The 23,117-nt window shown below is 44.4% G+C and overlaps 1 protein-coding gene across 1 annotated transcript in view; it reads left to right on the top strand.

Annotated features, from left to right (window-relative positions):
* ADAM23 (ADAM metallopeptidase domain 23) overlaps positions 1-23,117 on the top strand; it is a 727,231-nt gene that overhangs the window by 620,118 nt on the left and 83,996 nt on the right. The window contains 2 exon segments of the mRNA XM_033945744.1: positions 8,250-8,369; positions 18,880-19,048. Of these exon segments, the coding sequence (XP_033801635.1) occupies positions 8,250-8,369; positions 18,880-19,048 (289 nt within the window).

The following is a 23,117-nucleotide window of genomic DNA, read 5'->3' as shown; positions in this document are numbered from 1 at the left end:
ATGGGCTCAGCCAAGGGAAGTCTTGCCTCAACAATTTGCTGCGTTTCTTTGAAGGTGTGAAACGTGTGAACGTGTGAAACATGTGGATAAAGGAGAGCCGGTTGACATAGTGTATTTAGACTTTCAAATAACTTTATTCAAATTTCCTTATAAGAGACTCCTGAGAAAATTAGAGTTGTGGGATATGAAGCAATGCTCTGTTGTGGATTAGGAATTGGTTATTGATGTTATTGATGGTTATTGATGTTAGAGGCAGATCTAGATATTGGCGCTATCACAGAGACATGGTTCAGTGAATCACATGGATGGGATGCAAACATACCGGGATATAATCTTTTTAGGAAGGACAGAGATGGTCAAAAAGGTGGAGGAGTAGCTCTCTATGTAAAGATCAATATCCAAGCGACTGAAATGCAAGGGACCTGGGGAGAGGAAGAAGCGATATGGATTGCTCTGAAAAGAGAAGATGGATTTTCTATCTATGTGGGTGAAGTCTACAGACCTCCGACTCAATCGCAGCAAATTGATAAGGATCTGATTGTGGATATCCAAAAGTTTGGAAGGAAAGAGGAGATTCTGCTGTTGGGAGATTTCAACCTGCCGGATGCGGACTGGAATGTTCCGTCTGCGGAATCGGAAAGAAGTAGGGAGATTGTGGATGCCTTTCAAAAGGCTCTGCTCAGACAAATGGTGATGGAACCCACAAGGGAAAAAGCGATATTGTATCTGGTCCTCACAAATGGAGAGAGTATCTCTAATGTTCGAGTGGGTGCTCACCTAGGAAGTAGCGATCATCAAATGGTTTGGTTTGATATAACGGCTAAAGTGGAGAGCGGCCGCACGATACTTAAAGTCCTAGATATCAAACGTACGGACTTTAATGCAATGGGAGAGTACCTGAAGAAAGAGCTGTTAGGATGGGAGGACATAAGAGAAGTGGAAAGACAGTGGTCTAAGCTGAAAGGAGCGATAAAAATAGCTACGGACCTTTATGTGAAGAAAATCAATAAAAACAAGAGAAAAAGGAAGCCGATATGGTTCTCCAACCTAGTGGCTGAGAAAATAAAGGCGAAAGAGTTGGCGTTCGTGAAATATAAAAAAAAACAAAAAAAGGAGAGCAGAAAGGACTACAGGGTGAAACTGAAAGAAACCAAGAGAGAGATACATCTGGCGAAAGCACAGGCGGAAGAACAAATGGCTAAAAATGTAAAAAAGGGAGACAAAAATTTTTTCAGATATATTAGTGAAAGGAGGAAGATGAAAAATGGAATTGCTAGGCTAAAAGATGCTGGGAACCAATATGTGGAAAGTGATGAGGAGAAAGCAAATGTGCTAAACAAATAATTCTGTTCTGTGTTCACAGAAGAAAATCCTGGAGAAGGACCGAGATTGTCTAGCAAAGTTACACGAGAAAATGGAGTAGATTCTGCGCCAGTCACGGAGGAGGGTGTTTATGAGCTGAAGGTAGAAACTGAAGGTGGAAAAACTGAAGGTGGGCAAAGTGATGGGACCAGACGGGATCCATCCCAGGATACTAAGGGAGCTCAGAGAGGTTCTGGCGAGTCCTATTAAAAACTTGTTCAACAAATCTCTGGAGACGGGAGTGATTCATGGAGATTGGAGGAGAGCGGATGTGGTCCCTATTCATAAAAGTGGTCACAGGGATGAAGCAGGAAACTACAGGCCGATGAGCCTCACTTCAGTTGTTGGTAAAATAATGGAAGTTTTGCTGAAAGAAAGGATAGTGTACTTCCTTGAATCTAATGGGTTACAGGATCCGAGGCAACATAGCTTTACAAAAGGTAAATCGTGCCAAACGAACCTGATTGAATTTTTTGATTGGGTGACCAGAGAGCTGGATCGAGGACATATGCTAGTTGTAATTTACTTGGATTTCAGCAAAGCCTTTGATACAGTTCCTCATAGGAGGCTGTTGAACAATCTTGAAGGGCTGAAGTTAGGACCCAAAGTGATAAACTGGGTCAGAAACTGGCTGTCGGACAGACGCCAGAGGGTGGTGGTTAATGGAAGTCGCTCAGGGATCGGTGCTGGGGCCAATCCTGTTCAATATGTTTGTGAGTGACATTGCTGAAGGGTTAGAAGGAAAAGTGTGCCTTTTTGCAGATGTAACCAAGATTTGTAACAGAGTAGACACCGAAGAGGGAGTGGAAAATATGAAAAAGGATCTGCAAAAGTTAGAGGAATGGTCTAATGTCTAGCAACTAAAATTCAATGCAAAGAAATGCAGAGTAATGCATTTGGGGATTAATAATAGGAAGGAACCGTATATGCTGGGAGGAGAGAAGCTGATATGCATGGATGGGGAGAGGGACCTTGGGGTGATAGTGTCCGAAGATCTAAAGGCGAGAAAACAGTGTGACAAGGCAGTGGCTGCTGCCAGAAGGATGCTGGGCTGTATAAAGAGACGCGTAATCAGTAGAAGGAAGAAGGTGTTGATGCCCCTGTACAAGTCATTGGTAAGGCCCCACTTGGAGTATTGTGTTCAGTTTTGGAGATCGTATCTGGCAAATGACGTAAGAAGACTTGAGGCAGTCCAGAGGAGGGCAACGAAAATGATAGGAGGCTTGCACCAGAAGACGTATGAGGAGAGACTGGAAGCCCTGAATATGTATACCCTAGAGCAGGGGTGCCCACACTTTTTGGGCTTGGGAGCTACTTTTTAAATGACCAAGTCAAAATGATCTACCAACAATAAAATTTAAAAAAAAAAACACAAAGCACACTGTATGCATAGAAAATGTTAATCATCATTCCTATTCCAGGGTTTTTCAAAGAGGTCAAAGCAGATGACTAAGCACTATCACCTCAGTAACAACCATACAAAAATAGACAAATATACCCCCTTCCTTTTTACTAAACCACAATAGCAGTTTTTAGCGCAGGGAGCTGCGCTGAATGCCCAGCGCTGCTCTCGACACTCATAGGCTCCCTGCGCTAAAAACCTCTATTGCGGTTTAGTAAAAGGGGACCTTAGTGTAAAATATAGACAGCAGATATAAATTCAGACACATTTTGATCACTAAATTTAAAATAAAATCATTTTCCCTACCTTGTCTGGTGATTTCCTGAGTCTCTGGTTGCACTTTCTTCTTCTGACTGTGCATCCAATCTTTCTTCCCTTCTTTTAGCCTGTATGCTTCTTCTCCTCCAGACCTCATTCCTTCCCCCAACTTTTCCTTCCTCTTCCCTGCCCTTTCTTTCTCTCTGCCTCCCTTTCATTTTTTTCTGTTTCTCTTCTTTCCTTCTGTATCCCTGCCTGCCCTTTTTCTTTCTTTCTCCCTGCCCTCCCCCAAGCCACTGCCACTGCCATTACCATCGGGGACCAGGACCCAAACACCACCAATAACAGGCCCCAAGCTCTCCCTGCTTCGGCCAACCAGCATTCCTCTCCCTGACGTCAATTCTGCCGTCGGGAAGAGGAAGGCTGATCAGCCCAAGATCGTGATCAACCTATTGGGGGAAATGCTGCCAGGTCCTGCCTTCGCGGAAACAGAAAGTAGGCAGGACCCGGCAGGAAGAAGAACAAATGCTTCACTAACCTGTCTCCCGCATTAGCCCGTAGCGAACGCTTGCTTCAGGGCTCTCAACATGTGCGTGCCGGCTTCCCTTCTCCCCCCCCACCCCCCCCGGACATAACTTCCGGTTTCGGAGGGAAGAGAAGAGAAGCCGGCACGCACACGTTAGAGCCCGGAGCATAAGTTCGCTACGGGCTGAAATCTCCAAGCCGGTTTTTGGGTTTTTTTTTTAATGTTCAGCAGCGGCAGATGACAGCTGGGCGGACCGCCCAGCTAAAAGGCCCTAGGGAGAACACTGGAGAGGAAGGCTGATCGGCCCATAGATCAGGACGGCAAAACGAGTCTATCACGGAGCCCGGGATGGGCTCCGCGATCGACTCGAGTTGCCTTCCTGAGCTACTGGTCGATCGCGATCGACGCGTTGGGCACCCCTGCCCTAGAGGAAAGGAGAGACAGGGGAGATATGATTCAGACGTTCAAATACTTGAAGGGTATTAACGTAGAACAAAATCTTTTCCAGAGAAAGGAAAATGGTAAAACCAGAGGACATAATTTGAGGTTGAGGGGTGGTAGATTCAGGGACAATGTTAGGAAATTCTACTTTAGGGAGAGGGTAGTGGATACCTGGAATGCGCTCCCGAGAGAGGTGGTGGAGAGTAAAACTGTGACTGAGTTCAAAGAAGCGTGGGATGAACACAGAGGATTTAGAATCAGAAAATAATATTAAATATTGAACTAAGGCCAGTACTGGGAAGACTTGCACGGTCTGTGTCTGTATATGGCCGTTTGGTAGAGGATGGGCTGGGGAGGGCTTCAATGGCTGGGAGGGTGTAGATGGGCTAGAGTAAGTCTTAACAGAGATTTCGGCAGTTGGAACCCAAGCACAGTACAGGGTAAAGCTTTGGATTCTTGCCCAGAAATAGCTAAGAAGAAAAAATTAAAAAATTTAAATTGAATCAGGTTGGGCAGACTGGATGGACCATTCGGGTCTTTATCTGCTGTCATCTACTATGTTACTATGTTATTGGTCAGATAACAGAGGATAGGGTTAAATAGTCATTTTTCTCAATGGATAGAAACATAGAAAACATAGAAAGATGACGGCAGAAAAGGGCTACAGCCCATCAAGTCTGCCCACTCTACTGACCCACCCCATTAAGTCTGGGTGCTGATGACTTAGTTCCTTAGCTCGACCCTCGTAGTGATCCCACGTGGATGTCCCATTTATTCTTAAAGTCGAGCACGCTGGTGGCCTTGATCACCTGCACCGGAAGTTTGTTCCAGTGATCCACCACCCTTTCTGTGAAGAAGTACTTCCTGGTGTCACCATTAAAGTTCCCTCCTCTGAGTTTGAGCGCGTGCCCCCTTGTGACCGAGGGTCCTTTGGGAAGGAAGATGCCGTCTTCCACCTCGACACGTCCTGTGACATATTTAAATGTCTCAATCATGTCCCCCCTTTCCCTGCGCTCCTCTAGAGTATAGAGCTGCAATTTGCCCAGTCTTTCTTCGTATGAGAGACCCTTGAGTCCGGAGACCATTCTAGTGGCCATCCGCTGGACCGACTCGGCTCGAAGCACATCTTTACGGTAATGTGGCCTCCAGAATTGCACACAGTACTCCAGATGAGGTCTCACCATGGTTCTGTAAAGTGACATTATGACTTCAGGCTTGCGGCTGACGAAGCTTCTCTTGATACATCCCATCATTTGCCTTGCCTTGGATGAGGCCTTCTCTACTTGTTTGGCAGCCTTCATGTCTGCACTGATGATTACTCCCAAGTCCCGTTCTTCTGAAGTCCTAGCTAGTGCTTCTCCATTCAAGGTGTATGTTCTGCATGGATTTCTGCTGCCGAGATGCATGACCTTACACTTTTTAGCATTGAAGCCCAGCTGCCATGTTGAGGACCAGTTTTCCAACATGATCAGATCCTGCGTCATACTACCCTTGAGACTGCTTTCACTTACTATATTACACAGTTTGGCGTCGTCGGCGAACAGTGCTACAGGGAGTGCCGCAGGGACCTGCACTAAGACTGGTGATATTTAAAATATTTATAAATCACCTGGAAATTGGAAGGACAAGTGAGGTGATTAAATTTGCAGAAGACACTAAATTATTCAAAGTTGTTAAAATACATGCAGACTATGAAAAATTGCAGGAAGATTGGGTATCCAAATGGCAGATAAAATTTAATGTGGACAAATGCAACATGATGCACATTGGGAAGAATAATTCAAGTCATAAGTTACCAGATTCTAGGGTTCACTTTAGGGGTCAGCACCCAAGAAAAAGATCTAGGTATCTTCGTAGACAATATGCTGAAACCTTACACCCAATGTGCAGCAGTGACCAAAAAGCAAATAAGTTGCTAGAAATTATTAGAAAAGGGATATTCAGGCACCTGTTGAATTTCGGTGTCATTTTATTCTGCTAGCCTTGGTCTTGGCAAGGAAAGATGTCCTGCACCGACAGTCCCCCCTCTAAGAATAGACCCCCCCCCTCCCAACACCCCACATACCCTCCTGACACTGCTCTGACATCCGCACATCCCTATATCTTTCCCTCTCAAGGTCAGTCCACATAGGCCCTGACATCTCCACCAATCTCCCCAGCCCCCCCTCTTCCTAACACCCTTCTGACATTCCCCCCGTACCTTTTGCTGAAACATTGGCAGGAGGGGTGCCGACTACCTCCTACCGGTAGGGCTGCTTCTTCAAAATGGCAGCCCTTCCCCTGGGAGGGGCCTAAGGCCATCAGAGAGATAGTGATAGATCAGTGTGTCTCAAACTTTCTCTAGTTGGAGCACACTAAAGGTAGTGGCCACGGCTCGAGGCACCCAGAAGTGCACGGACGTCACCGTGATGACATCACACACATGCGTGACATCATCACGTTGACATCCACGCATGCGCAGAGGCCCTCATGACAGACCCTGAAATGCTAGTAGGGCATGTCAACAGGGAAGTCTAACAAATATCAACTGAGTACCCCCAACCACAGACCTCCCAAGCTCCACCCTAGACCCACCCAAGCTCTTCCCCAGATCTCGCCCCCTTTATTAATTGTAATGCAATTTTTTCCATTCATTTTTCATATACACATAATATACACAACAGATATAAATTCTCAAAACTGATGCATTTCAATTGAAAATAAAATCATTTTCCCTACCTTTGTTGTCTGGTGACTTTATTTAACTATGTTTCCATTGCCTTCTCATCCATCTTCACTTTCTGCCTTGCATCCATCTTTGGTATTATGTTAGCATTCAGTTTTTCAATTTGTCTGCTTTCTTCTCAAAATCTACTTTTCCATGTCTTACCTTCCCTTCCTATCTCTCTCTCCTTCCCTCCCTATTTCCATGGTCTGACATCTCTCTCCTTCCTTTCCCCCCTTCCCAGTCTGGCATCTCTCTCCTCTCCTTCACATAATCTGGCATCTCTCTCTACCATTACTAATATTATTTCTATAGCATTACCAGACTCCCCTCCTTCCCTTCCATTCCCTGGTCTGATATCTCTCCCTTCCTTTAGTCATCTCTTCCCCCCCCCCCCCAGTGTAACATTTCTCTTTCCCTTCCTCCTTTCTGCCCCCTGCAGTCCATATCCCTTCCCTTCCTCCTTTCTGGCCCCCCTCCCAGTCCAACATTTCTCCCTCCTTTCCACCAGTCTAACATTTTTTCTCTCTTCCTCCTTCATTCTTCTGCTCTGGTCCTCCTTCCCTCCCCTAACCAACATCTCTCTCTCTCCCTCCATGAGTCCAGATTTTCACTCTCTGCCCTCTCTCCCTTCCCTCCGAGTGTGATATTTCTCCTTCCCTCCTTTCTGTCCTCCCCATCCATCTCGCCCTCTCCATGAGTCCGAACCTTTCTGTCTCCTCCACACTTTCTCTCTCTCTCTCCTTGCCTCTTCCCTCTCACTCCCCAACCAATGTTCCTTGCCTTTTCCCTCCCACTCCCCAATTCATGTCCCTTGCCTCTCCTTCCCACTCTCCAACCCATGTTCTCTCCCCATGCACCATTTCTCCCTCTCCTCCACCCCATGTCTATTTCTCCTTCTCTCATCACTCTCACTCCTCCTGTAACAATTTTCCTTCCTCCCTCCCCCCAACCCCACTCACAGCTAATATGCTTTCTCCCCATCCCCATTACAATGATGCGACTTCCTCTTTCAAAAGAGAAAGTTGCATCACTTAAATGGGCCAACCTAGTAAAGGCCCAGAGGCTGTTGATGAAAACCGCGTCTAAATTAATCCTCATGGCAGCTCTCTGGACAAGTAAAAACACACTGAGCTGCCGCTGCTATTCCGGGGATGTGGAGAAGACACGGAAGGCAGGAGTCCAGGGAGATATGTGGCGAGACGCAAGTCAGCTGGCTGGTGCTTCTCTTCCTCCTCTGTGAGCCACGGCACACTTGTAATCTCAGGAAGCACACTTATATGCTACGGCACACAGTTTGGGATACACTGTGATAGATTAATAAAATAACCTCTCACTAGAAATGGCAGAGGCAAAAGGATTATTGAAATTTAAGACAACATGAGGCAAGCACAAAACACATTTTGAACCGGAGTATGAAGATAAATACAAAGAATAAATGGTTTCTGCAGTTTTGCAGTAGACCTAGAAAATGGGCAGTGTAGACAGGCCTTAATGGTCTTTATCTGTCATCCAGAAAGTTACCAATTGTCAACTGAGTTTATTTTTTCTTATAGTGATGTATTTTGTGGCTTTCTGTTCTGCGCTAATGTTACCAGAGTTCCACGAATTGGTCAGATTCAGGGAGATGTGACCCCAACATCTTTTAACCACCAAGGACGAGTAGTGGACTGCAGGTACTGATGAATAACCATTGCAAATTATTTCTGTCATAGAATGCATGGAATATGCAATATCATTGAATGATATTTTCTATGTTAAATGTACAGGTGAATATATATTTTATGTCTCTTAATTTATTACATAACATAATGTTGTACTGTATATCCTTGATTTCTGGCATACAAAGGGGTGCTGAAAAGGTCTCAGCCCAACCAAGAAGAAAATGATCTGAATCAATCAATGATCTGAAACAATGTCAAAACTTAGGAATTTGTTTCTGCAAATTGGCTCTTAAGGAAATAAGATATCACTCTTTTCAGCTTCAGCAGCAAAATAACGCTCAGAATTTAGGAAGTTGAATGGTTGGGCTGAGAACTTTTCAGTACCCCCTCATATAGCGATTGTCATTAAATTTGGTCCTTGGTATAGATCAGTGGTTCCCAAACCCTGTCCTGGGGGACCCCCAGCCAGTCGGGTTTTCAAGATATCTCTAATGAATATGCATGAGAGAGATTTGCATATAATGGAAGTGACAGGTATGCAAATCTCTCTCATGCATATTCATTAGGGATATCATGAAAACCCGACTGGCTGGGGGTCCCCCAGGACAGGGTTTGGGAACCACTGGTATAGATGGTAAACTGCCTTTCAGTGAACTGTGGAATGGCAAGAAATGGAAAGTGGAGGGATTGGAGACTAGGAGCTAGATGCACTAAACAGGATCAATAAGACTGCGTGGGTCCACTCCAGTCCAATTTTTGGCCAATTATAAAAAAGCTATTGATGCACAAAAAAATTTTGCATGTAAATGATTTACATGGAGGTTTGTCGTAATCCCTATTTCTCCCGTCCAATTGATCGCAATGAGAGCAACTTTCATACATGTGCAGAGCCGGCAGGGTAAGTCCAAACAGCTAAAAGGCAGGGGAGGCCTCCTGCCACTCAGCTTTTCGGGGTAGGAAACTTTTTTTTTTTTTCTTTCATGGACACAGATGTGGGTGTGTTACACATGCACAATATCTTCTCATTAAAAAAAAAACAAGAAAAAGGCTTCCCCCCCCTCCGCCACCGATGACTGCCTTCCCCGACATTCCCCCGATGAACCAGCACCAGTGCTATTTGCAGCCCATGGAGCTCTATTGTTTGCCCTTGTGGCCCTTTTCCTTATGTGTCTTATTTTAGTTAGTTCCATGTTGCACTAACTGGCCTGTAGATCTGCTGGTTTAATCTTGCTTTTATTTGTCTTTGTATGTTTTGCATTTGCTTCCTGTTTACTATTTTGGATTATGCACTGCTCAGATATTTTTTATGACTGGCGGTATATCAGATAAAGATGCCCGATACCTGACTTAAAGCAGGTGTACTCAGCAGTGTTGAGTTAACTAAATATCTCTCTAAGTATTTGTTACAAATAACCACCTCTCCTCACATTTTACAAAAGCATGGAAGAGGTTTTTAGCGCCAATATTTGATAGACAGCCAAATTGGGCCTCGTAAATAGCAGACCGAACTTTGGTCATTAATAACTTAACCAGCAGTGCTGAATATTGACTTAGCTGGTTAAGTTAATGCTGACCAAATAAAACAGATATTAAATGCCAGTCACTGGAATTGGCCTGGCATTGAATATCCTAGGCCAGTGCTGACCCTAGGAGTTATGTGGGCTGCCTCCCATGGTCTGAATATCAGGCCCATGAAGTAAGATTATGTTTATTTAGGTACTTAAATACTGTCCTTCGTAAGATCATCAAGGCGTTTTTTTTTTCATTCAGCTACTATTACGTATTTTCCCTATCTCTAAATTGAATAATGAATCAATTAGCGCCAATAATTGGGCACTAATAATCAATTATCAGTGCCTATTGGCAACAATTTGAATTTACACAATCATCTTGCAAGGCATACAAGAATGCAACCCCACGGACTTCATCTCACAATGGTGCAGGCTAAGTACAGCCACCCTAGATGAACTAGTCGCAATACAAACAAAACCCAGAATAATCAGACGATCAGACAAATGGTTCGATAATGAACTACTCCTACTTAAAAGACAATGCCGACGACTAGAAAGAAAATGGAGAAAGAATAACCAAGAATCCACGAAAACAACATGGAGAAAGCTAAACCAATAATACAAGCTAAAACTAAAAGAAAAAAGAAAGACACACTACACCAACCTAATAGGCAAAGAAACCCAAGACACAGAAAAACTATTCCAAATACTCAAAGAACTCACAGACACCAAACCCTACCTGGCCAATAACGACACCCCTCCCCCCTCAGCCACTCTTTTAGCTGAATACTTTAAAAACAAAATTACAACTGCCAGGACTACCCTCACTGGAACCCCATCCCACCTAGAAGCGATCACAATGCCCCCCACAGAAAAATAATCAGCTGCGGCAGATAGAACTTGGTCCCACTTCCCCACTATACAATGATCCTACCTTAACAAACTCTACAAAAATACAGCCATGCAGCCTGCGACCTCAACCACTGCCCTCCTTACCTATTAAAATCCTCCAGTATTAAATTCCGCGTTCTCCTCTTACAATGGATACAAACCATGCTCGCAGAAGGCCTTTTCCTGCAAAACCTCAGCGAAATTGTCATCACCCCGATCCTAAAAGACCCTAAAGGAGCAACAGATCAACCATCCAACTACAGACCCATAGCCTCAATACCACTTTATGTCAAACTAATGGAAGGCCTAGTAGCCAAGCTTCTCACCAACTACCTAGAAGACCACGACATACTCCACCCTACACAATCTGTTTTCAGAACCAATTACAGCACAGAGACACTACTAGGTTCCCTCATGGACACATCTAGATAACACCTCAGCACAGGTAGAAAAATGCTGATTATACAACTGGATCTCACCGCAGCATTTGACCTGGTGGACCATAACATCCTACTACAAATACTAGATACAATAAGAATCACAGATAAGGTACACACATGGTTTCAAGGATTCCTATAGTCCAGAACAGTTGAACAAATTAAAATCAGAACCATGGTCCAACCCCTGCAGCATACCCCAAGGATCTCCACTATCCCCAACTCTCTTCAATCTCTACATTGCATCCCTTGGCACCTGCCTGGACAAATTAGGCTTAACCTCCTATAGCTTCGCAGATGACATCACCATTCTCCTTCCTTTTGACCAACCAATATCCTCCATGACAGACACACTACACAGGACACTTGAAAGAGTAGCAACATGGATGAAAAATCACAAACTGAAACTGAACCCAGACAAGACAAAATTCATTCTCCTCGAAAATAACAAAACCACAACCATAACAAATCTAGTAATATACCCCATACAACCTACTCTAAAACTTCTAGGAATGACGATAGACAGATGCTGTACTATGCAACCACAAATCAACAAAACAATACAAAATTCATTTGCTGTCACGAGAAACTTAAGGCAAGTTTGAAAATTCTTCAACAGAGCACAATTCCAGCTCTTGGTCCAGTCCCTAGTCCTAGGTCTTCTAGACTACTGCAACATTCTCTATCTCCCCTGCCCCACACCCATGATAAAACAACTACAAACAGTTCAAAACACAGCTCTAAGACTTATCTATTCACTAAGGAAACACGACCACATCACTGCAGCATACATCGACTCACACTGTCTCCCAATACAAGCAAGAATACTATTCAAATTCTACTGCCTACTATTTAAAACCATAAACAGAGATAGCCTACCTGAACAACCGCCTAATCCTAACTACCACAACCAGACATAGGAGAACCCACACACCATTCACACCCCCCTATTAGAAATGTCAAACAAAAAAAACTGTACGATGGCCTTCTAGCCACACAAGCAGCAAAACTCTCCAATTTACTGATAACAACCCCAGACTACAAATCATTCAGAAAAGAAATAAAAACCCTGCTATTCAAGAAATCCTTGAAGATAGACTAATAGCGCAACCCGCTCTATTCTTTAATTCCTTTGGAAATGGCCAGATAACTCCTTTTGTAATCCGCCTTGAACCGCAAGGTAATGGCGGAATAGAAATCACTAATGTAATTTAATATTCTATTGTATAAAAATGCACTTGTAAATTCTAGTCAGACAATTGGAGATAGACGCCTGTCAACTGCGGTCCATGACAGAAAAAAAAACCTCAATGTCAGTGCCATATCCAGCAACCAGCTTTGAATTTCTGATTTAGATTTGGCCGGTTAAGCTGATATTCACTGGGTAGCTGGCTAAAGGGAATGGAGACTTATATAATGCCTTTTTGTTGCTTTGGCATTTCAAAGCTGGCATTCAAAACGGTGGGCACTGGAGGATTAAGTGACTTACCCAGGGTCACAAGGATTTGATCTCACAACCTCTGGATGCAGAGGCAGCAGCTCAACAAGTGAGCCACAGCCCTTCCTCCCTAAGTCCTAATGGCCATCTAGTTGCCGAACTTGTCTGGCCAGCTGCTGAATATTGGCAGTGACTGGCTATGTTGCATAACATAGTCGGTCACCAGCCAGTCCACCAACCTGGATATTCAACGGTAAATAGCCAGCTATCTCCTGCTGAATGTTTTTTTTTAAGTCAAATCTTTTTATTGAGAAAGCAAAACATAAAACAACAGAACAACAAACCAAAAAGCAAAAGAGCAATCAAGATTAGCATCAGAGCATAACATCCATGGGGTGTTACAAATAGTAACAGTTCAAGTAAAGCATACATAGTTCCGAGAAAAAAAAATAAAAGCATACAAGAACGAAAATGATGGGTATTACAGAGGTACGTATACATTCAAGTTGTACAGTAACAATATTGCTTCAAGGGAGACCAGATGCAGTGAAAAGCCCCTTGTGATCCTCTACATTCTGCCAAGCGTAATTCATATTTATAGCACATAAGCACCATATTCCACCATTGAATCGTAGGCACTGGGGATGTGTGTTTCCAATGGAGGAGCACAGTTTTTATGGCTAAACTCAGGAGAATATCATAAAGAACAGAATGAGAACGAGAGAGGGGAGGGTCCAGTATGGCAGATTGTAAAATTACCTTACAGTATGATAAGGTCATCGGAGAGGAAAAGACATGGCTTATTACATCTCCCACCTCGGTCCAAAAAGCAGAAACGAGAGGACAGTCAAAGAGCATATGTTGAAAAGTACCAAGATGGGTCTCACATCGCCAGCATCTATTGGAGAGCGTTGGGGAGACACGCTGTTGCTTAACAGGAGTCCATATCGATTTATGTAGAACAAAAAACAATGATTGTCTGATGGACGCCGAATGTAGAGGTCGGTTGCAATGACACCACACCTAAATCCACTGTTGCTCAGAAACAGGACACTGAAGATCTTGGATCCATTGTCGTTGGATGGGGAGAAGATCATCCAAGTCTGTACCCTGTATAATATCATAGATCCTAGACATCAAATGTGGTTTAGTACTCCAGGAAGTCAACAAGGTGGACGAGAGAAGAGAACCCCTCTGCAGACGTTCAAGCTCAGGACCATAGGTCGCATGTAAACCGTGACATAATTGAAGATATCTATATGCCTGATGGGAGGGTAGGTTATACTTTGACTGCAGTTGAGCAAAAGACAGTAATTTATGGTTCCTCAGAATGTTCCGTATATGCCATATTCCACCCCTTATCCATGAAGGCCAATGTACCATACTGGAGCCTATATTGATGTTAGGATTACCCCAAATTGAGCAGTGAATACTGGTAAATAGAGGATGTTGTAAAGTTCGACTCAATTCAAGGATCGCCTGTTGGGTAACATGTAATACCTCCCATTTGTTAAAGCAAGGGACTGTTTTGGAATAATAAGCATCAGCTAAAGTATAGGGCAACGCCAATGCACGTTCCAGCAAGCCCCAATAAGGCAAAATAGCACAGTTAGGAGGCAAAAACCACTTACTGGCACCCCGCAATAGCGCCGCCATAGCATATCTTTTGTAATGAGGGAAGTTAACCCCACCCTGGGACCAGGGTTTCTTGAGGGTAGACAATGCAATACGAGGTGGCTTCCCTGACCATAAAAATCTAGTTAAGATTTGGTCTATTTGTTTAAACAAAATGGGAGGAAGGGGCAAGGGCAGCATTTGAAGCACATAAAGAATTTGGGGGGTCAACATCATACGAATGGTCTCCAACCTGCCCCACCAGGTTAGATATAGGGGTGACCACTGGTTGCAGAGTGTTTGAAGTTTGGAGAGTAGGAGCTTGACATTATAAGCCACCGTATCCTGCCAAGTGTTGCAGAAATGAATTCCTAAATATTTAATGGTCATGGAACACCAAGTAAGGCCGAACGGTGCAACCATATCATGTGTGCAATAGACATTCAAGGGCAATACTTCAGTCTTATCCCAGTTTATGGTATATCCTGAAAGCCTACCAAAACTGGATATAAGAGTAAGAACCGCCAGGAGTGAATCTGTCGGGTTGGATACATAGAGGAGCACATCATCAGCGAAAGCCGATAAGCGCACTTCAGTTGGACCCACCAGTATACCTGTAATATCAGGATCAGAATCAAGTTTGCGCAGCAAAGGTTCCAGGGCCAGATTAAATAAAAGAGGGGATAATGGGCAGCCCTGCCTGGTTCCCCTAGACAAGGAAAAATATGAAGACATATACCCCTCCACATTCAATCTGGCCCTGGGATTGGTATATAAAATATGAACCATTTCTGTGAAAACCGGTCCTAGTTGGAACCATCTCAATGTATAGAATAAATATTTCCACTCCACATAATCAAAGGCTTTCTCCGCGTCTAATGACATCACACATGTTGGAGTGGAAACATTTTGTGCTGCCTGTAGTACATGACAGAAAACTCTAGAATTATTCGCTGTTAGTCGACCTTTCACAAAGCCACATTGAGTAGGATGAATAAGTAATGGGAGAGCTTTGGCAAGTCTGTCTGCAAGAAGTTTCGCATAGATTTTACAATCATAATTGATTAGTGATATGGGTCTATAATTTTACAGAAGCATTGGGTCCCGTCCAGGCTTGGGAAATACTACAATATCTGCTTCAGCAAAAGTGCTTCCACTAGTTGCTTTATTCAAAAAATCAGAGTATAGTGTAAATAATTTGGGAAGTATAATCTTCCGGAAGACCTTATAAAATCCCAAAGATAGTCCATCTCCTCCCGGCGCCTTATCAGATTTCAGGCCATCTATGGCCTCTCCTATCTCTAATTCGGAAAGAGGTTTATTAAGATTCTCCAGTAATTGAGATGGCAATGTAAGAGGGGTCATATCTTTAAAGAAATTATCAAAATCAGCTTCAGATGGGTTAACCCCTGAAGTGTATAAATGCTCATAGAAAGATTTAAAATAGTTAGCTATGTCATTAGGATCCGTGATCATAGAACCAGCTGGCTTGAGAGCTTTAATATGCCCAGCTCTCTTTTTGTGTTTGAGGTAATTGGCCAGCAGGGACCCCGCTTTCTTACGGTGTTCATAGTACAGAGCCCCTTCTTGTATTAGTAAGACACCAGTTCAGAGAGAATGGAATTATACTGGAATTTGAATTTACGGAGCTGAGTCAAAAGTGGGATGGATGGAGTCAAATGATAGTCTGTCTCTAAAGATTTAATTCGATTTTCTAAGTCAGTGAGCACGCGCTTTCGTTCTTTATTCAAGTGAGCCGAATAAGCTATGATTCTACCGGGCAGGTAGGCCTTATAGGTATCCCAAATGGTTTGAAATGCCAGCTCCGGTGTGTCATTAAGTGTAAAATATTCCACCGTCCAATCTTCTACCTGATGTCCGCTAGAAGAGCAGTGTTTAAGCTCCAGGTAGGCGTAGGTGATGATGGAGCAGAGAGAGAAAAGGAAATTGAAACAGCTGAATGATCAGTAAGAGGGCAAGAGAGAATAGAAGTGGAACGTACAGACGACAAGAGAGATTGAGACAGAAGAAAGTAGTCCAATCTCATGGCAGAAGCATGAGATGCGGACCAGAAAGTAAATTCAAGACCTTTCGGGTGAAAGAGACGCCAGACATCATCTAGTCCATAGGATTGGATAATGTGTGATAATAACGGAAGTGTAGGAGGAGAGCGATAGGACGATTGTGATCTGCGGTCAAGATGTGCATCCAAGAATAAATTCCAATCACCTCCCATTATAAAGTAATCAGTGGATATAGAAGCTAATTCTTTAGCTAATGTTCTAAAAAATTCAGTGTTGGGGGCATTTGGGCCATATACTGTAAAGAAGGTGTATCGGATAGTATTAATTTCCAGTGTGACTGTAACCCACCGTCCCTACGAGTCATGGGAAGAGTGTACAATAGAGTAATTATGGTGTTTGGATATTAATATAGCTACCCCTCCCTTAGAGGCAACTGCGGGGGAAAAGAAGCATTGAGAGACCCATTCACGTTTTAATTTAGCAGACTCAATTGAGTTTAGTTTAGTTTCTTGCAAAAAGACTACATGTGCTGAATGATGTTTACAATACAGAAGTGCCCTTTTTCTTTTGATGGGATGATTTAAACCTCTAATATTCAGAGATAAAACATTACAGAAAGCCATCAGTAATGGCAAAAGGAAAAACGGAACATCGCATGTATACATAACCCCCTGCATTGAATATATAAAACCAAACAATGTTTGCTATGCTCTGTAGGAAAATGAAAAAGAAACAAACCCCATACACACACACATACATACATACACCCCCCCCACCCTCCCTGCAATCAACCGAACTCCCCCCATCCCGCGAGGCAGAAGCCTTGCAATCATCCCGCCCAAACGGCGCCCCGAGGGCCTGTGGAGGGGAAGAGACACTACAACATGGAGGACTCGAGTCAACTCCCTCCCCCACCAACCCCACTGCAAAACAGTATTGGAAACACATAACCAGTATCTAAGAAAGCACATCACTCATAGCCTATACTAAGGCATAGTAACAGGAACAGAAATAGAAGGATCCCCTAAAAAGGAGGAAACAGAGGAGTATAGTCACGTTTCCATATGGTGTAATGCTTCTTGCTCCTTAATAAAATGCTCCACCTCATCCGGATCGGTGTAAGTCTTAGTTTTATTTTGAAAAGTGATTTTGAAGCGGGCCGGCGAAAGGAGACCAAAACGGGCTTCCAGCGCCCGCAAACGCGGACGCAAAGCAAGAAATCTTCACCGCTTATCTGCTGTAGCTTTAGTATAATCCGCCGATATGTAAATGGTCTGACCCTGCCATTCAATCTTATGGATCGATCGCATCTTTTCCAGGATCGCCGCCACGTGTGGAAAGCGAAGCAGTTTCATTACTATCGGTCTCGCCCTCTGGGAGCCGGTTTGTGCCTTAGTGGGCACCCTATGAGCTCTCTCCACCTCCAAAGGCCGGGTAAAAGTAAGGGAGAGCACTTCGAAGCCAGTCTTCGAAGAACTTACAGGCATCGGGACCTTCGATTCCTTCATTCAGCCCATTAAGACGTAAATTCTGACGACGCCCACGATTGCCAAGATCCTCTAGCTGAACTTCCATGGCGTGTATGGCTCTCCGATCCATTTTTTGATTCGTGGCGACTTCATCAATTAGTTGAGTTTTACGCTCTAATGCAATCATTTTGGTATCCATTGCAGATATTTTTTCCGTGAGATTCATTATCTCATATTTAATATCCTTTATATCGTCCTTACTTTCCGACATCATATTGGAGATCTGCTGCAATTGGTCTGAAATTGTCTGTTCAGGATCAACACGTGGCCTGTTCGTCTTGCTTTTCGTGGGCCTCCGGGGATCCTGTTTCTGTCGTTTGGCACCCGAAGTACCGGCAAAGGCAGCCTCAATTTTGCCCTGCTTAGGGAGAGGCATCATAGTTGCACAAAAAATCGGCAGTTTTCGCAGATAAAATAAGTGATATGCTAGAAATAGCGGAGTTAGTGGCGGGAGCTCGTGACTCAAGCCTCCATCTTGTTCGGGCTCTCTAGCGCCCCCCTCTCCTGCTGAATGTTGATATTTAGATGTCTGGGAGCCATTCCTGGCTAGCTAAATAGTGTTGACTATCGGCCTCTAGTGTGTTGCTCTGAAAAAGGAATGTAGCCTTGAGAGGGTCATGGGCATTCCAAGAATTTGCAAGCACTGTTACAGAATATATCCAGATTTCAGTTGTAAACCCTAGTTAAAAGTTAGGCGCGGATCCCCTTGCTAGGCACTATTCTCTAAATGGCTCCTAACTCAGAGTTCTGTTTATAGAATAGTACTTAGTGCTAATTTTTTTGGCAATATATATAGAATTTGATATATGTACATGAAACTCTATCAGTAAATTATTTTCTTCCCATGGCTTTGATCCACTTCTTGCTGTCCCTAGGCACAGGCATTGCTTTGGTTCATACGCTTTTTCCTCAAATACAGCCTTGCAAACATTGCCAACGAATAAGTAAGTAATAGAAATTGTGCTATAAAGAGGCAATTAAAAATGATGTCATGTATTTCGCTAACTGTTTTGAAATGTGCTTAAAATATATTACTTTGCTCTTTCTACTATATAACTATCTTTCTATTTTCCTTCAGTGGTGCTCATATTCTTTTAGATGATGAGACAGATTTGGGATACATTGAGGATGGTACTCCTTGTGGTCCGTCCATGATGTGTCTGGAAAGAAAGTGTCTTCAGATTCAATTTTTGAACATAAGCAGTTGCCCTTTTGGTTCTAATGGGAAAAGCTGTTCAGGACATGGGGTAAGTCTGCACATGTCTATGTTTGTATTCACTGTTATTGCACCATATTTTTCCTTTCAGTCATAAGGTATTTTAAAACTATTGAATGGATATTCTTGAGGTACAGTGCTTAGAGTCACTTCTTTCGAATCATTTTTGTGTTTTTTAGTCAGAACAGCTAAACCCACATATTCAGCTATGTTGTACATTTTCCGTAAGTGACCTGAAATAGTAAAAGTCAGAAACTGGTCATCATATTATACACTGATGCCCCCCAAAATTGCATTCCTGAGTCTTCCTTCATTAGGTCCTGAACATAATAGTAACATAGAACTTGCACAACACAATTGAATAGGAAAGGTAAATGGTGGCGTTAAATTAACTATGAGCAGGTCAGCAAGAAAACAATATATCAATTTCCATTATCTCCAATTTAAGGTGTCAATATTAAGTATGATTTAATTGGGTTGGAATGTTCTTAGATAATTAATCATGCTGACCAGGTCTAACATGTATTTTCAGCAATGTGTACCCAGATAGTACCTCTGAAAATTTGAGTAGACCACCTCAGTATTCTCTGGACAGTGCAGAAATAGAGTCTTCATGTGCAATCCTACTTTATTCCGGGACTAATGGGTTATTTCCCTCTACCTGCTAGGACTTGTAGGAAGTCTCATATTTCAGAGACTTAAGCTCCACCCCTCTCACCTCAGCACTGTCCCCTCAAGAACCAGTTTCTTTCTTACAAGCCAGGCTGTATGAGCTTGTCTTTTCTGCTTGTGTTTATTTTCTTTAAAATTCAATCTTTTCGTTCGTGGTTTTCACCCTCATGCTGCAGAAGTTCCCTGCAGAGATAGCTCTGACTGCGGGAGATTGCAGATCATAGGTAAAGTCTGCTTCCAGTATACCCTCTGGACAGCTAGCACTTCAGATTGGGGCTCAGGGACTATTCTCTTGAGAACTTGCTCACCTCAGATTCGTCTGCTAGTGGGCCGAAAGCAGGCTGCGTGGTTCCGTGGAGGTGCGCCCAGGATCAGGGCCAGACTGCATCCTCTGCCAGGCATCTGTGCGGTGTATCCGAGGATGGTGGAGGTACCCAACTGTGGATATCTGGCCAGTGGAGCAGTCTGAAAATTTGAAGTCCAGCTTGCCTGCTTTCTAAGGCAGAGAATCTCCCTGCAAGTTGTTTCAGCTCTCTAAGCAGTGTTTTTCCAGTCAACAGATGTCACAGTGAGTACAGGCTGGCAGCCTGAATCAGCAATTGGGGGGGTGGTTTCTAGAAAAGTGGGTTTGGGGAGGTTTCCCTGCATGTCCTACCCCACCCCTAAAATCGCCGTTTGAGGGCTTCTAATGTTTTTCCCTGGCTGTTTTTGTGCAAAATCGACACATGCGGTGGCCATTTTGGATTTCCCTGATTTAAAATAAGTTATTTTTAGCACTTGCAAGCTTCGTTTTTGCAAGAAAACCACTCAGATGAACTCCCCAGGGCAGGATGTGGTAGATTCATCCCTTATTTGTGGTGGATTTCTGTCAGGTGTGCAGCATGTTCCACAAACTGCGACCCATGAGGGGGGCAAAATTTGCCCTGTGCTTTCGACCTCTGAAGGGAGTCTTCCTGCTATTTCTGCCCAAGTACTCATGAAAAGGGCATCAGGAGACCCAGGGGAGTGCACATGTGGCACTTCAGCAAAATGCAAGCGCACTTCGGGGAAAAAATTTCACAGCTCCTCCAAACATTCTAAAATGGATCTGCAGGAACTGTCTCCTGCCCCAGAGGATGTGTTTTGGCTTCTTTGGCTAAGAAATCTCTGCCTATTACCCTTCCGCAAGCGTCCTTGATGCCGCTGGGACCCCTCCTCCTCTGGACCAGGGCCTTGTCTCTTGCCTCCCTTCTGGAGTCCTGGTCAATACACCGGTCATGCCCATGGTTGCTCCCGATACCTTTACAATGCCTTTGCGTATGCAGGTGGACACCATGACTGCTGAACATGTGGCAGCCCTAGAGGATCTCCAGGATCAGGATCCAAGTAGGACCCCAGATGTGGGGTAAGATCCCAGGAGGTGGAGATTTTTCAAGCCCGCACTTCGGTGGATTTGATCTCTGAATTGAAGCTGCAGGCTGAGCAGCCTGTCCTGGCAGAATGTTCCCTCATGAGTGACCAGAGGCCACAATCCGCCTCTTTTCCTGATCATCTTGACATAGTTTGGATCCTTACAGAAGTCTGGGTGGCGCTTGAGGGTCCCTTGAAATGTGCTTGTCTCAGCTCTAATCTATGGTGGACTCTTTTAACAAGTGTTTTGCTTCCACTAAGGTGGATTCCTCAGTGGCACAGGTCACCAAACACACTTTTCTCCCCAGTGACGAGGGGGAGGATGGTCCTGAAGGATGATCAGGACCAGCATGTGGATTTCATCTTTAAGCACCTGTTTGATTTGACAGCAGCTGGCATAAAGGCGGCGGCCTCTTCCTTCATGGCCAGAGCATGCCATTCCAAGCTCTGCTATGATCCTGACACTGTTGTGCTCCAGCACCTGGATTTCCTATTCTCAGGAGTGGACTATGTGGCTGATGCCCTGTATAACATGTTGAAGGTTTTCTCTAAGCTGTCTGCCTATTCCATTTCATCTCACGAGATGCTGTAGATCCGTCAGTGGTCTGTGATTCGTCCTCTAAAGCAACCTTGAGATGGTTGCCCTTCAAGGCTCAACTTTTGTTTGGCCAAGAGTTGGATGATCATATGGCCAGTATGCAGGATTGCAGACCTAAGTTTTTGCCTGTGAATAGGCCCCAGCCCTCCAGGGGTTCAGGGCTCTCTAATTTTTGTCCATTCAGGTGTTCTCATCCGTACTCGGGATTCCCAGCTGGCCAGCAGCCCTCCTCATCTGCCAGACTGTGGCAGAGTCATCCGGCCAGAGAGCAGCTAAGAACCAATTCTGATACCAGGTCAGTGCCTCCCCTCCCACGTATAGGGGGGCAGTGGTCAACCTTTTTAGCCAAGTGGCAGGCCATTAGCTCTGACAGTTGGCTCTTGGAGTACAGGCCACAGTCCGCAGATTAATAGATATTGCAAATATAAAGCCCGTTCCAGAGCACAACTCGGGCTCTGGGAGATACTCAATATACTTCATCATTCCAAAGAGAGGCTCCAAGGATTGGAGACTGATTCTTGACCTCAAAGCAGTCAATGCAGCGCTTAGAGTGCCTTGCTTCTGCATGAAGACAGTGCACTCGGTGATCACCTTGGTGACTCCAGGGGAATTTCTGGCCTCCCTGGATCTGACAGAGGAGTATCTCCACATTCCCATTTTTCCAGACCACCAGAAATACTTGAGGTTCCAAGTCCTGGAGCAGCTTTTCCATTTTACAGCTCTGCCCTTTGGGTTGGCAACGGTGCCCAGGATCTTCACCAAAGTGATGATGGTGGTGACAGCCCCTCTTTGCACCCTGGGTATCTTGGCTCACCCGTATTTGGACAATTAGTTGATCAGAGCCCCCTCAGAGTCCAAGGGACATCAGGCTGTTCATTAGGTGGTGCAGTTGCTGCAGCGTCTCAGCTGGATAATCAACTTCAGGAAGAGTCACCTCAAGCCTACTCAGGATTTGGAGAACCTGGGAGTTTGCTTTCCCATGGGCCAGAACAAAGTATTCCTGTCCATATCCCGCAGGAGAAACTCCAACAGGTTAAAAGGAACCTTCTGGCTACATTGGTCCCAACGGCCTGGCAGTACCTCCAGGTTCTGGGGACCATTGTAGCAACAATTGATGTGGCTTCTTGGTCCAGAGCCCGTTTGCATCCACAACAGGATGCTCTGGTTTTGTGCTGGAGTCCGCAACAGGACCCGTTATATGCGCCCCTGCCCTGGTCATCAGTGGCATGGAACAGTCTTGCCTAGTGGCTGCAACTTCTTTCACTCTTTAGGAGTCTTCCCCTCTGGATTTTGCAGTAGGTGATTCTGATGACAGATGCGAGTCTCAAAGGCTGGGGAGCGGTGTGTATGATCGTCCCTGTTCAAGGCCGGCGGGCTCCCTCAAAGCGCAAATGGTCGATAAATCATCTGGAACTTCGGGCAATTTGACTTGCTCTAATCA

This window comes from Geotrypetes seraphini, chromosome 5 (genome assembly GCF_902459505.1).
Source record: "Geotrypetes seraphini chromosome 5, aGeoSer1.1, whole genome shotgun sequence".
Taxonomy (NCBI): Eukaryota; Metazoa; Chordata; class Amphibia; order Gymnophiona; family Dermophiidae; genus Geotrypetes; species Geotrypetes seraphini.
Note: the sequence above shows the minus strand (reverse complement) of the source record. Positions and strands in the feature narration are given on the sequence as shown.